Here is a 13,015-nt window from a genome sequence, read left to right as displayed (position 1 = left end):
ATTCACTCTATTGAGGGCTTTCACCATTCACAGAGTCATACAGAAGTACAGCAAAGAACAAGCCCTTTGGCCCATCTAGTCCATACCGAAACCATACAAACTGCCTACTCTCATCGACATGCATCTGGTCCATAGGCCTCCATACCCCTACCATCTACGTACCTATCCAAATTTCTCTTAAATATTGAAATTGAGCTTATGAAATATTGAAATACACCACTTGTGCTGGCAGCTTATTCCACGGTCTCACAACCCTCTGAGTGAAAAAGTTTTCTCTCATGCTCCCTTTCAACTTTTCACCTACTTAATAGTTTTCAATGAGGTCACCCCTCATTCTTCTGAATTTCACTGAATACATGCCCAGAGCCATCAATCCCAGAATCATTTTTGTCAACCTCCTTTGAACCCTCTCCAATGTTGGCACATCCTTTCTTTTTAAGGAGCACAAAACTGTTCACAATACTCTGATTGCGGCCTCACCAGTGCTTTATAAAGTCTCAACATTACATCCTTGCTTACGTTCATTTCCTCTCAAAATGAATGCTAACATTGCATTTGCCTTTCTCACCACCAATTGAACCTGCAAAATAACCTTTAGGGAATCTTTAGGGAAAAGACGCCCAAGTTTGTTTGCACTCCTGATTTTTCAATTTTCTCTCCATTTAGAAAATAGTCTACATTTTATTTCTTCTAACAAAGTGCATTACCGTACATTTCTAGAAACTGGATTCCATCTGCCTTCTTTGACTATTCTCTTAATCTGTCTAAGTCCTTCTGTAGCACCTCTATTTCCTCCAAAATACCTGTCTCTCCACCCATCTTTGTTATCGTCCACAAACCTGGCCACAATGCATTGATTTCCTTCATCCATCATTGACATCAACATAAAAAAAAAAGCTGACCAACAAAGACCCCTATGGAACACCACTAGTCACCAGCAGTCAACCAGAAAAGGCTCCCTTTATTCCCACTCTTTGCCTCTTGCCCATCAGCCACGGCTTTACCCATGCTAGTATCTTACCTGTAATAGACTAAACATTTAACTTGTTAAGCAGCCTTGTGTGCACCTTGTCAAAAATCTACGGAAAATCCAAGTATATAACATCCACTGATCCTCTTTCATCTATCCTGCTTGTTATTTCCTCGAAGAATTCCAACAGATTTGTTAGACAAGATTTTCCCTTAAGGAAAACGTTGACTACAGTCTATTTTATCACGTTCCTCCAAGTACCCCAAACCACATCCTTAACAAATGACTCCAACGTCTTTCCAACCACTGAAATCAGACTAACTGGCCTATTATTTCCTTTCTTCTGCCTCTCTCTCTTCTTGAAGAGTGGAGTGACATTCACAATTTTCCAGTCTTCCAAAACCATGCCAGATCAATTGCCTCTACAATCTCTTCAGTTAGCTTTTTCAGAACTGTGGAGTATATACCACCTGGTTCAGGTGACCTATCTACCTTTAGACCATAAGATATAGGAGCAGAGGTAGGCTATTCAGCTCATTAAGTCTGCTCCACCATTCAATCATGGGCAGATCCAATTCTTCCTGTCATCCCCACTCCCCTGCTTTCACCCCATATCCTTTGATGCCCTGTCTAGTCAAGAAGCTATCTATCTCTGTCTTAAGTATACCCAAATACTTGGCCTCCACAGCCGCTGATGGCAACAAATTCCACAGATTTACCACCCACTGACTAAAGTAATTTCTCCACGTCTCAGTTCTAAATAGACATCCTTCAATCATGAAGTTGTGTCCTCTTGTCCTAGAATCCCCTATAATGGAAAATAACGTTGCCATATCTAATCTGTTCAGGCCTTTTAACATTCGGAATGTTTCTATGAGATCCCCCCTCAGTCTCCTAAACTCCAGGGAATACAGCCCAAGAGCAGCCAGATGTTCCTCATACGGTAACCCTTTCATTCCTGGAATCATTCTCGGACTCTGAACCCTCTCCAATGTCAGTACATCCTTTTTAAATTAAGGAGCCCAAAACCGCACACAATACTCCAAGTGTGCTCTCACAAATGCCTTATAGAGCTTCAACATCACATCCCTGCTCTTATATTCTATACCTCTAGAAATGAATGCCAACATTGCATTCACTTTCTTCACAACAGACTCAACCTGGAGGTTAACCTTTAGGGTATCCTGCACAAGGACTCCCAAGTCCCTTTGCATCTCTACATTTTGAATTCTCTCCCTATCTAAATAATAGTCTGCCAGTTTATTTCTTCCACCACAGTGCATGACCATACACTTTCCAACATTGTAGTTCATTTGCCACTTCTTTGCCCATTCCCCTAAACTATCTAAGTCTCTCTGCAGGCTCTCTGTTTCCTCAACACTACCTGTTCCTCCACCTATCTTTGTATCATTGGCAAATTTAGCCTTAAATCCATTAATACTGTAGTCCAAATCATTGACATACATCGTAAAAAGCAGCTGTCTCAACACCGACCCCTGTGGAACTCCACTGATAACCGAAGCCAGCCAGAATAGGATCCCTTTATTCCCACTCTTCTGTTTTCTGCTGACCAGCCAATCCTTTACCCATGCTCATAACTTCTCTGTAATTCCATGGGATCTTATCTTGCTAAGCAGCTTCATGTGTGGCACCTTGTCAAAGGCCTTCTGAAAATCCAAGTACACCATGTCTACTGTATCTCCTTTGTCTACCCTACTCGTAATTTCCCTCAAAGAATTGCAGTAGGCTTGTCAGGCAGTATTTTCCTTTCAGGAAACCATGCTGGCTTTGGCCTATCTTGTCATGTGCCTCCAGGTTGTCCATAATCTCATCCCTAACAATCGATTCCAACAACTTCCCAACCACTGATGTTAGACTAACAGGTCTATAGTTTCCTTTCTGCTGCCTTCCACCCTTCTTAAATAGCGGAGTAACATTTGCAATTTTTCAGTCATCTGGTACAGTGCCAGAATCTATCGATTCTTGAAAGATCATCATTAATGCCTCCGCAATCTCTCCAGCTACTTCCTTCAGAACCCAAGGTGCACTCCATCAGGTCCAGGAGATTTATCCACCCTCAGACCATTAAGCTTCCTGAGCACCTTCTCAGTTGTAGTTTTCACTGCACAAACTTCACTTCCCTGACACTCTTGTATATCCAGTATGCTGCAGACGTCTTCCACTGTGAAGACTGATGCAAAATACGTATTCAGTTCCTCTGCCATCTCCGCATCTCTCATTACAATATCTCTAGCGTCATTTTGTATTGGTCCTATATCTACCCTCGACTCTCTTTTAAACTTTATATATTTAAAAAAATAGTCATCTGTTCCCTCCTAATGACCTTCTTAGTTTCAACCTGTAAGTTTTTAAAAGCTTCCCAATCCTCTATCTTTGCATTAGCTCTGCCTTCCTTGTATTCCCTCTCTTTTGCTTTTACTTTGGCTCTGACTTCACTTGTCAGCCACGGTAGTGTCCTTCTTCACCTTTGAAAATTCCTTCTTATTTGGAATATAATCTCTTGCACTTCCCTCATTTTTCGCAGAAACTCCAGCCATTGCTGCTTTGCTGTCTTTCCTGAAAATGTCCCTTTCCAGTCAACTTTTGCCAGTTCCTCTCTCATGCCATTGTAACTTCCTTTACTCCAATGAAATACCAACATATTGGATTCGCTCTCAAATCTCAATGTGAACTCGATCATATTGTGATCACTGTTCCCTAAAGGCTCATTAAGCTCTCTTATCACCTCCAGATCATCGCACAACATGCAATCCAGCACAGCTGATCCCCTAGTGGGCTCAACAACAAGCTGTTCCAAAAAGCCATCCCTTAGACATTCTACAAATTCTCTCTCAAGATCCAGTACTGACCTGTTTTTCCCAATCCACTTTCATATTAAAATCCCCAACAATTATCATGACATTACTTTTCTGACATGCCTTTTCTATCTCCTGCTGTAATTTGTAATCCACATCCCGGCTGCTGCTTGGAGGACTGTATACAACTGACATTAGGATCCTTTTACCTTTGCCATTTCTTAACTCAACCCAAAGACACTCTACACCTTCCAATCCTACGTCATCCCTTTTTAATAATTTAATATTATTTCTTATACACAGAGCCACACCACCCCCTCTGCTTACTAATCTATCTTTCCAATACACTGTATATCCTTAGATGTTTAGCTCCCAATGACCGCCATCCTTTAGCCAAGTTTCAGAGATGGCCACAACATCATAATTGCCAATCTGTAGCTGAATTTCAAGATCGTCCATTTTATTCCTCACGCTGCGTCCATTCAAATCCAGTTTCAGTTTCCCCAAGAACCTTCTCTCAAGTAATGGAATCTTAAACACACTTCTGCCCCCTGACACTCTCAAACTTCCAGAATGCTGCTGTGTCTTCCACAAGAATGGATTAATGCACAGGAAGCAGTTTAGAGACATTTTACTCAATAAATATTGGTGTGGATGGGTTGTCTTAAGAGGAATGTTTAGACAAGCTAGACTTTTATCTACTGGAGTTTTGAAAAATGACATGCGATGATTGAAATATGCTAGATCATGTGGGGTCTTGATAAGAAGCAGATGTTTCTTTTTATGGTCAAATCCTGAAACAGTTTAAAAATAATGATTCATCCTGAATCTGCTTCACTCCTTATTAATCAAATGATGCCAATGGTAGTGATGTGATAGGCTCTCTGTCTCAATTTTAACATTGGTATGAAATTTGTGCTAATGTGATTACAATATATTTTAAAGAAACTCAGTTTATTTAATTATCTTTATAAACAATCTATAGATAAGCTTGAAGTGCATTCAAAGGAAGTAATTCATTTATTAAAGGCATAACTGCACATGCTGGAAATCTGAAATGAAAAAGAATGTACTAGAAATACTTAACAAGTCAGGCAGCATCTGTAGAGGGAGAACCAGTTAACATTTAGATAAATGGCACTTTATCAAAACCAATTCACTTAACTGTTTAATTTAAGTCAAGTCAAGTCAACTTTTATTGTCATTTCGACCATAACTGCTGGTACAGTGCATAGTAAAAATGAGACAATGTTTTTCAGGACCATGGTGTTACATGACACAGTACAAAAACTAGACTGAACTACATAAAAAAAAAACACAGAGAAAGCTACACTAGACTACAGACATACACTGGACTGCATAAAGTGCACAAGAACAGTGCAGGCATTACAATAAATAATAAACAGGACAGTAGGGCAAGGTGTCAGTCCAGGCTTCAGTTATTGAGGAATCTGATAGCTTGGGGGAAGACACTGTTACATAGTCTGGTCGTGAGAGCCCGAATGCTGAACTTTCGATTAGATCCTTAAAGTAAAATGTATGTTATCTCATAATACTTCACCTCATTTACAGCAAGCTGTTCTCCACCCAGCTGAAGGTATCTGGGATTTGCATGGTTTATTGCTGCATATGCTAAATCCTCCTCACTGCCATTGTCATCAACCAGTGCAGAAGACTCTGTAGCTCCATCTGCACAAACTGAAAGGAAAAAAAAATGGTTTAACAACTTTATATCTGAAACTTTCAATAAGTTTATGCTGCTTTTTAATAATCAACTGCATTCTGTGCAAAAGCATTGAAACTATGGTTAATTTAAATCTAGAACTAGTTATATTGGCAATAGCAATCAAAACATTTGAGGATGATGTCATACACAGATAAAATGACACTTCCTAACTACTTAGCCTTATCCATACTCCACAGCAAAATGTAGAGTCTAAAGAAATAGTCATCTTCAGCATTTGTGGAAACTTCAGTATCAGCCATCAAAAGTTACAAGTACTTGTACTGGCAGGAAAAAGAAAATCCAAAAAGTACAAATTGTATATATGTCACAGCAATCATAATAAACGGAATTCTGATGCATTGTGTTTGCATTATTTTGTTAACTTACAACAAAAGCTATTCCACATAAAATTTCATGGCTGTAAGGTAGCTTGATTTGCCCCGTGAAAGCCACTAAATAAAGCCAAATTACTTTTCTTTTACTATAGCTTAACAATGTGTAATGTCACCATATCGAATTTCATAGTTTCTTAGTAAAATTGGGAAATGCAGCAAATTTTCTGATTGCATCATAATTCAATTAATCTGAAAACATTGTGGATTTGCTATCTGTTTCTCTGATTCAATTAAAAAGTGCTTGTTACCATCAGATTTCTAGGAACCCCTAGTCTAGAGAGAGAGTTTAAAAGAAGTGAGTGGGGGTAGTTGATGAATTTTGCAATTGCCCCTACTCACATCCTTTAAACTCTTCCCCCTTTCTCTCTCTACGTAATCCAATGTCTCATTGGGGACCGTGGCTTGCCAAAGTTTGTGCACCACAGTTCCCGAAAAGACACTGGATTGTGTAGAGGGAGAGAGGGTTTAAAAGAAGCAAACAGGATCAGTCAGCACATTGAACTGCGCTCATTTATGCACCTGGCAAGAGCCAATATAAAGAAGTTACATTTAAGCAGAACAATTGTTGCATGAGTGGGCCATTGTGAGAGTGGCAGCTGAGGCTATGGCTCATTGAAACTTCAGCGAGGAGAGGCGTAGCCATAGGTAGATTTTTTTTCCTTTCATTATTTATTTTTACTTTCTTTTTTATTGCACATTCAGTGCAATAACAGGGTAGGGGAATGGTCCCATTGTGGGATGTAGGAAGGTAGAGAGGCCCAGTGTTCCTGACCAGCAAGAAGTGCATCCAGCTGCAGCTTCTAACAGCCTGTTGAGTTGTAGTTGGAGCTAGAATTGGATGAACTCCTTATCATTCGGGAGGCTGAGAGGATGATAAATAAAGTTACTCCCAAGGTGCAGGACATAGATAACGGGGTGACCATCAGGAGGGGGAAAGGGGACAGCCAGTCAGTGCAGAGTACCCCTGTGGCCATACCCCTCAATAACAGGTATATCACTTTGGATACTGTTGTGGGGATGTCCTAAGCCAGGGGTTCCCAACCTGGGGAGCGAGATGGAATTTCAGGGGGTGCGACAAAGAGTGGCTTGTGTCCTTGAGCGACGAGTCACAAGTCATCACTCAGCTAGCTACCAGTGTGCCTTGAGAAGAGGTAGTAACGTTTGCCCCAAGCACACTCCAGTCTCCCGCTGCCCGAGTCGAGAGAGACATAAACTCACTCCAGTCTCACGCTGCCCGAGTCAGCGTTGAGGATTCTCATCAATGTTAGCTAGAAAGTTGCACCTCAGAGTTGAGGAGTCTCATCAATGTTAGCTAGAAGGTTACATTCAGAATTAAAAATCAGCTCATGATGCCAAAATCTTTATACATCCCGAATCAAACATCGAGTAGTGACTTCGCGTTAAAAACAAACCCGCAGACATTAGGTAACTTATTCAATTATAAAATTTCAAAAAGCTGCATTTTGATAAAAAGCAGCTGAAGTCATTCATTCGTATTTGTCTCAATGCATTAAAGAAGTTTTTGAATTTCAAACAAAGGTTTTTTTTCTCTTAAAAGGTTTTTTTCTTGAATCGTCGATAATTTTGAATTGTGGTAGTTGAAGAGGTATCATGGTTAGCATCAAGGACTTTGAATCGTGTGATGGGAGTTCGTATCCCCAGTAATCATCGGAAATAGGTGTCTAAAGTCAGTAGGGTATAGCCTAATAAGTCGCATCGCATCCCCATAGCATTTCCATTTGACGACTTATCTTGGCGTAACCGCAGATAATATCGTAATATAATATTCGAAAGCGTATTTCTTGTGATACTTTGCTACAGGCGTGTCTGGTTGAGTAAAGCAGTTATCCCTGACTTAGTCAGATAGTTTTTCTCATATTAGCTCATTTTTTTCTCTCTTTGCCCTTAATCCTTCATCATGTCAAAAAGAAGGAAATGGAATGATGACTATGTGTGCTTGGTTTCACTTGCACAACAAGAAATGATGGCTTCCAAAAACCCTAGTGCATTCTTTGTAGCGTTGTGTTTTCCAACTCAAATCTGAAGCCATCCAAGCTTCAAGAGCACTTCAAGAACAAGCATGGCGGAGCTGACGTTGAAAGACATGATGTTGAGTCATTGAAAATCAAAAGAGCTCATTTTGATTCATAAGGAACTCTTCCAAAATTAGGTTTTGTTTCTGTTGAAAAACCACTACTTCTTGCTTCATACCAAGTGGCATATAAAGTGGCCAAATCCAAGAAGCCCCATTCAATTGTGGAAAATCTCATCAAGCCATGTGCACTGGAAATAGCAACAATTATCCTGGGCAAAGAAGCAAAAAAAAAAATTTGAACAGGTGCACCTAACAAATAATGTCATTCACAACTGAATCAGTGATTTGAGTGAAGATATTTTGGACCAAGTCATCTCAGATGTCAGTGCTAGTCCTCTTAAAATCTCTATTCAGTTGGAGGAGTTAACTGATGTCTCCAGTTGTAGTCAACTCATCACATTAGTGAGGTATGTCAATGATGGTGCTGTGAAGGAAGATTTCCTGTTTTGTAAAGATCTGAAAACAAACACAACTGCAAAAGATGTGATGCAGCTGGTGAAAGACTTCTTTGCCAAACATGATTTAGATATCAAAGTCATTGGTTCTGTGTGCACTGACGGGGCACCTGCAATGCTTGGAAATAAATCTGGCTTTTCTGCATTGATGAAAAAGGAGATTCCAGACTTGCAAGTTACCCATTGTTTTCTCCATCTGCATGCTTTGGCATCAAAAACATTGCCTCCAAATTTGAAGAAAGTCCTTGATACTTGTGTGAAGATCATCAACTGGATCGGGGGCGTGCTTTGAACCATCGCATCTTCAAATCATTTTGTGAGGATCTGGGAAGTGAGCATTCAGTTTTGCTTTTCCACACAGAAGTCCATTGGTTGTCACGAGGACAAGCTTTAACCTGCTTATTTGAACTGCGGGAAGAAATCAAAGTTTTTCTGGAGAGGTGTGAATGTGATCTGGTTGGGGCAATGGAATCACAGGAAATCACCCAAATGCTGGCTGGCTTAGCTTGGCATTTTCACTTGTATGAATGACCTGAGTGTTTCTCTTCAAGGAAAAGGGATAAACATATTGAAAGCTTGTGAGAAGTTGAATGCCTTCAAAGAAAAGTTACGTCTTTGGCGTCGAAGGATGGAAAGAGGCAGTCTCTCAAATTTTCCTTCAATAGAAGAGATGGTTGAGGATGCTGGATCCATAATTCCTACTGTGCGTAAAGAAATTGTGGCTCATTTGGAAATGCTGTCAGAATCGTTTGATGGATATTTTGCTGCTGGAGATCTGAAGATTTCAGAAGAGTGGATCATGAATCCATATTCCTACAATTTGGAGAAAATGTCAGATGATGAAGAGCTGAAGGAAGATCTTATTGATTTGCAGACAAATCAAGTTCTTAAAATGCAATTTGAAAGTAAGACTTTGGAGGAGTTTTGGTGTGCAGCACTGGATATGTTCCCAAGGCTTGGTGGAAAAGCACTCCGTGTCCTCATTCCATTTGCAACAACATACTTGTGTGAATCTGGATTCAGTTCTCTTTTGTCAATCAAGACAAAATCTAGGAATCGCCTGAATCCACAAGCAAACCTGCGGATTGCAGTCAGCAAGAAAGTTCCACTTTTTGACAAAATCATGAATGAGAAGCAGAAGCAAAGAAGTCATTGAATTTTATGTTCACAATTGGGATTGATTTTACTGTTTACATTTTTTCTGAATAAATTAGTATCTAATTGCTCAATTTATATTTGCATTTTATGCACTGAGTTAAAAGCTTATTTATTTTTAAGTTCAATTTGTTCACCCAGAGTATTGTATGTGGTTCAAAAATTAGAAAGTAAACTTCTTCATCTTCAAATGTGATATTACTTTTGTAGGGAGTGCGAACATTAATCAAACATTTCCTAGGGATGTGGGGCATAGAAAAGATTGGGAACCACTGTCCTAAGCAGAGGAAAACCATAGTGGTGAGGTCTCTCATATGGTGGCGCAGAAGAGAAGTTGGGGAGAAGAGGCAAGCTGTAGTGATAGGGCATTCATTGGTGAGGGGAACAGAAAGGAGGTTCTATAGACAAGAACGTGATTCCTGGTTGGTATGTTGCCTACTGGATGCCGGGGTCAGGTTCAGATCGAGTTCACAGCATTCTCAACGAGGAGGATGAACAGTCAGAAGTCGTGTTCCACGTCAGTACCAATGACATGGGCAGGGTGGGTGATGAGGTCCTGCAAATTGAGTTGGGAGTTAAGATTCAGAGAAGGACCTCCAGGGTAGCGACCTCAGGATTGCTACCTATGCCATGTGCTAGTAAGGCCAGAAATAGGAAGTTCATACATGTGGGTAAGGAGATGGTGAAGAAGGAAGGACTTCAAATTTTTGGGTCATTGGGCTCTCTTCCAGGGAAGGTGGGACCTGTACAGAAGGGATGGCTTCTACCTGAACTGGATGGGGACTAGCAAGAAGGTTTGCTACTGCTACAATGGGATTTTAAACTAGAGTTGCAGGGGGATGGGAACCAGAGCACCAGAACAGATAGTGGAGTGGTTATGGAGAAAGATACAAGATCAGGAATCAAAAAGTTGAGCGCTGTGGGACTAATGCTCCAAACTGCGTATATTTCAATGAGAGGAGTGGTATAGGAAAGGTGTATGAGCTTATGACATGGATTAGCACATGGAATTATAACACTATGGCCATTAGTGAAACTTGGTTGCAGGAGGGACAGGACTGGCAGCTTATTGTTCTGGTGTTCCAAAGTTTTAGACTTGATAGAGCAGGAGAGGTTGAAGGGAGAGGGGTGGCATTACTAGTCAGGAAAAATGTCACAGCAATGTTCAATCATGATAGACTGCAGAACTCAACTAGTGAGGCTTTATGGGTAGAACTGAGGAATGGCCACATTAATGGGATTATATTATAGACCACACAAAAGTACACAGTATTTAGAGGAGCAAATTTGTAAAGAGATTGCAGACTGTTGCAAAAAACATAAGGTTGTGATGGTAGGTAATTTTAACTTTCCATATGGGAATCCCATACTGTAAGAGGGCTGGATGAGCAAGAGTTTATCAGATGTGCTCAGGAAAGTTTCCTTAATCAGTACACAGAAGTCTCAACTAGAGACAGTGTGATACTAGATTTCCTATTAAGGAATGAAACAGGTCAGGTGACTGAAGTTTGTATAGGGGAACACCTTGAACCTAGTGATCAGGATGCATTAGTCTTAAGATAATTATGGAGAAGGATAAGTCTGGATTGAGATTCTAAATGGGGAAAAAAGCCAATTCTGATGGTATTAGAAAAGATCTGACAAGTGTGGATTGGCACAGTTTATTTTCTGGCAAAGGTGTACTTGGTAAATGGGAGTCCTTCAAAAGTGAAATGTTGAGAGTACAGCGTTTGTATACTCGTGTCAGAATACAAGTAAAGGTTAACAGGCTTACTGAAGCTTGGCTTTTTGAGAGATATTGAGGAAAAAGAAGGGACATAACAGGTATGTGCAGCTAGGAGTATAAGAAATGCAAGAGGACACTTAAATCGGAAGGGCCAGAAGAAGGCAGAGGTTGCCCTAGCAGACAAGGTGGAGGACAATCCTAAGGGATTCTACAGATATGTTAAGAGCAAAAGGATCATAAGGGACAAAATTGGTCCTCTGGAAGATCAGAATGGTAATCGATGCATGGAGCCAAAAGAGATGGGGGGAGACCTTAAATGGATTTTTTGCAACTATATTTAATTGGAAAACGCACTTTGTCTATAGATGTGAGGAAATGCAGCAGAGAGATTATGTCCCTATACTGATTACAAAGGTGTTTGCTATCTTAGGGCAAATTAGGGAGGATAAAATCCCAAAGCTTGACAAAATGTTCCCTCGGACCCTGTGGGAATCTAGTGTAGAAATTGCAAGGGCTCTAGCAGAGATATTTAAAACATCCTTAGCCACAAGTGAGGTGCCAGCAGATTGGAGGATAGCTTATGATGTTGTTGTTTAAGAAAACCTTTAAGAGTAAGCCAAGAAATTATAGGTTAGGCCACTGAGCATGACATCAGTAGTGGATAAATTATTGTTAGACATTCTAATAGCCTGATATACAAGTATTTGGATAGACAGGAACTGATTAGTGACTGTCAACATGGCTTCATGCATGGAAGGTCATGTCTAACCAATTTATAGAGTTTTTCCAAGGAAAAACCAGGAAAGTTGATGAAGGAAAGACAGTGGATGTTATCTACATGGACTTTAGCAAAACCTTTGACAAACTTCCACGTGGGAGGTTGGTCAAGAAGGTTCAATGACTTGGCATTAAAAATTAGGTGGTGAATTGGATTGACCTCACTGCTTTGTGGGAGAAGCCAGAGAGTGGGAGCAGATGGTTGCCTTTCTGACCGGAGGCCAGTGACTAATGGAGTGCCACAGGGATCGGTGCTGGGTCCATTGTTGTTTGCCATCTAAATCAATGATCTGGATGATCATGTGGTTAACTAGATTAGCAAATATGTGTATGACAACAGGATTGAGGGTGTAGTGGACATTGAGGAAGACTATCAAAGTTTGCAGTTGTACCTGGACCAACTGGAAAAATGGGCGGAAAAATGGCAGTTGGAACTTAATGCAGACAAATGAGGTGTTGCACTGGAGGTCCAACCAGTGTACTGTAGATCTTACATGGTGAGTAATAGGGCACTGAGGAGTGTGGTAGACAGAGGGACTTGAAAATACAGATCCATAACTCCTTGAAAGTGGTGCTACAGATAGATAGGACTGTTAAGACAGCTTTTGGCGCATTGGCCTACAACAGAGCTTTGATCAGCAGCCATTCTGGACATTGGAAGTTTGAAGTGCAGCAGCTATCATCTGAATGGAGAGAATCAGAGTGGAGATCTTGAGGCTTCAGTGAAGAGAGACTTCAGTCAGAAAGCAAAAAAAAAGAAAAGCTCAAGATTAAGTTTTTCTTCTCCTTTCCTCCTTTATATCTACTCAGGGTGGACTGTAGAGATGCCAGGCAGTTTAGTGGCTAACAAGAGAAGTCAAAGCCAATGTAAAAGCCAAACAGAGGACATAACTATGGCAG

At 40.5% G+C, this 13,015-nt stretch overlaps 1 protein-coding gene across 8 annotated transcripts in view; it reads right to left on the bottom strand.

Moving 5' to 3' along the window:
* spata13 (spermatogenesis associated 13) overlaps positions 1-13,015 on the bottom strand; it is a 205,223-nt gene that overhangs the window by 40,497 nt on the left and 151,711 nt on the right. For all 8 annotated transcript variants that reach the window (XM_059964187.1, XM_059964180.1, XM_059964186.1 and 5 more), the window contains one exon: positions 5,348-5,484. In XM_059964187.1, the coding sequence (XP_059820170.1) occupies positions 5,348-5,484 (137 nt within the window). The remainder of the gene's footprint in view (positions 1-5,347; positions 5,485-13,015) is intronic.

Source organism: Hypanus sabinus, chromosome 3, assembly GCF_030144855.1.
Source record: "Hypanus sabinus isolate sHypSab1 chromosome 3, sHypSab1.hap1, whole genome shotgun sequence".
Taxonomy (NCBI): Eukaryota; Metazoa; Chordata; class Chondrichthyes; order Myliobatiformes; family Dasyatidae; genus Hypanus; species Hypanus sabinus.
This window is presented reverse-complemented; position numbering and strand designations above follow the sequence as displayed.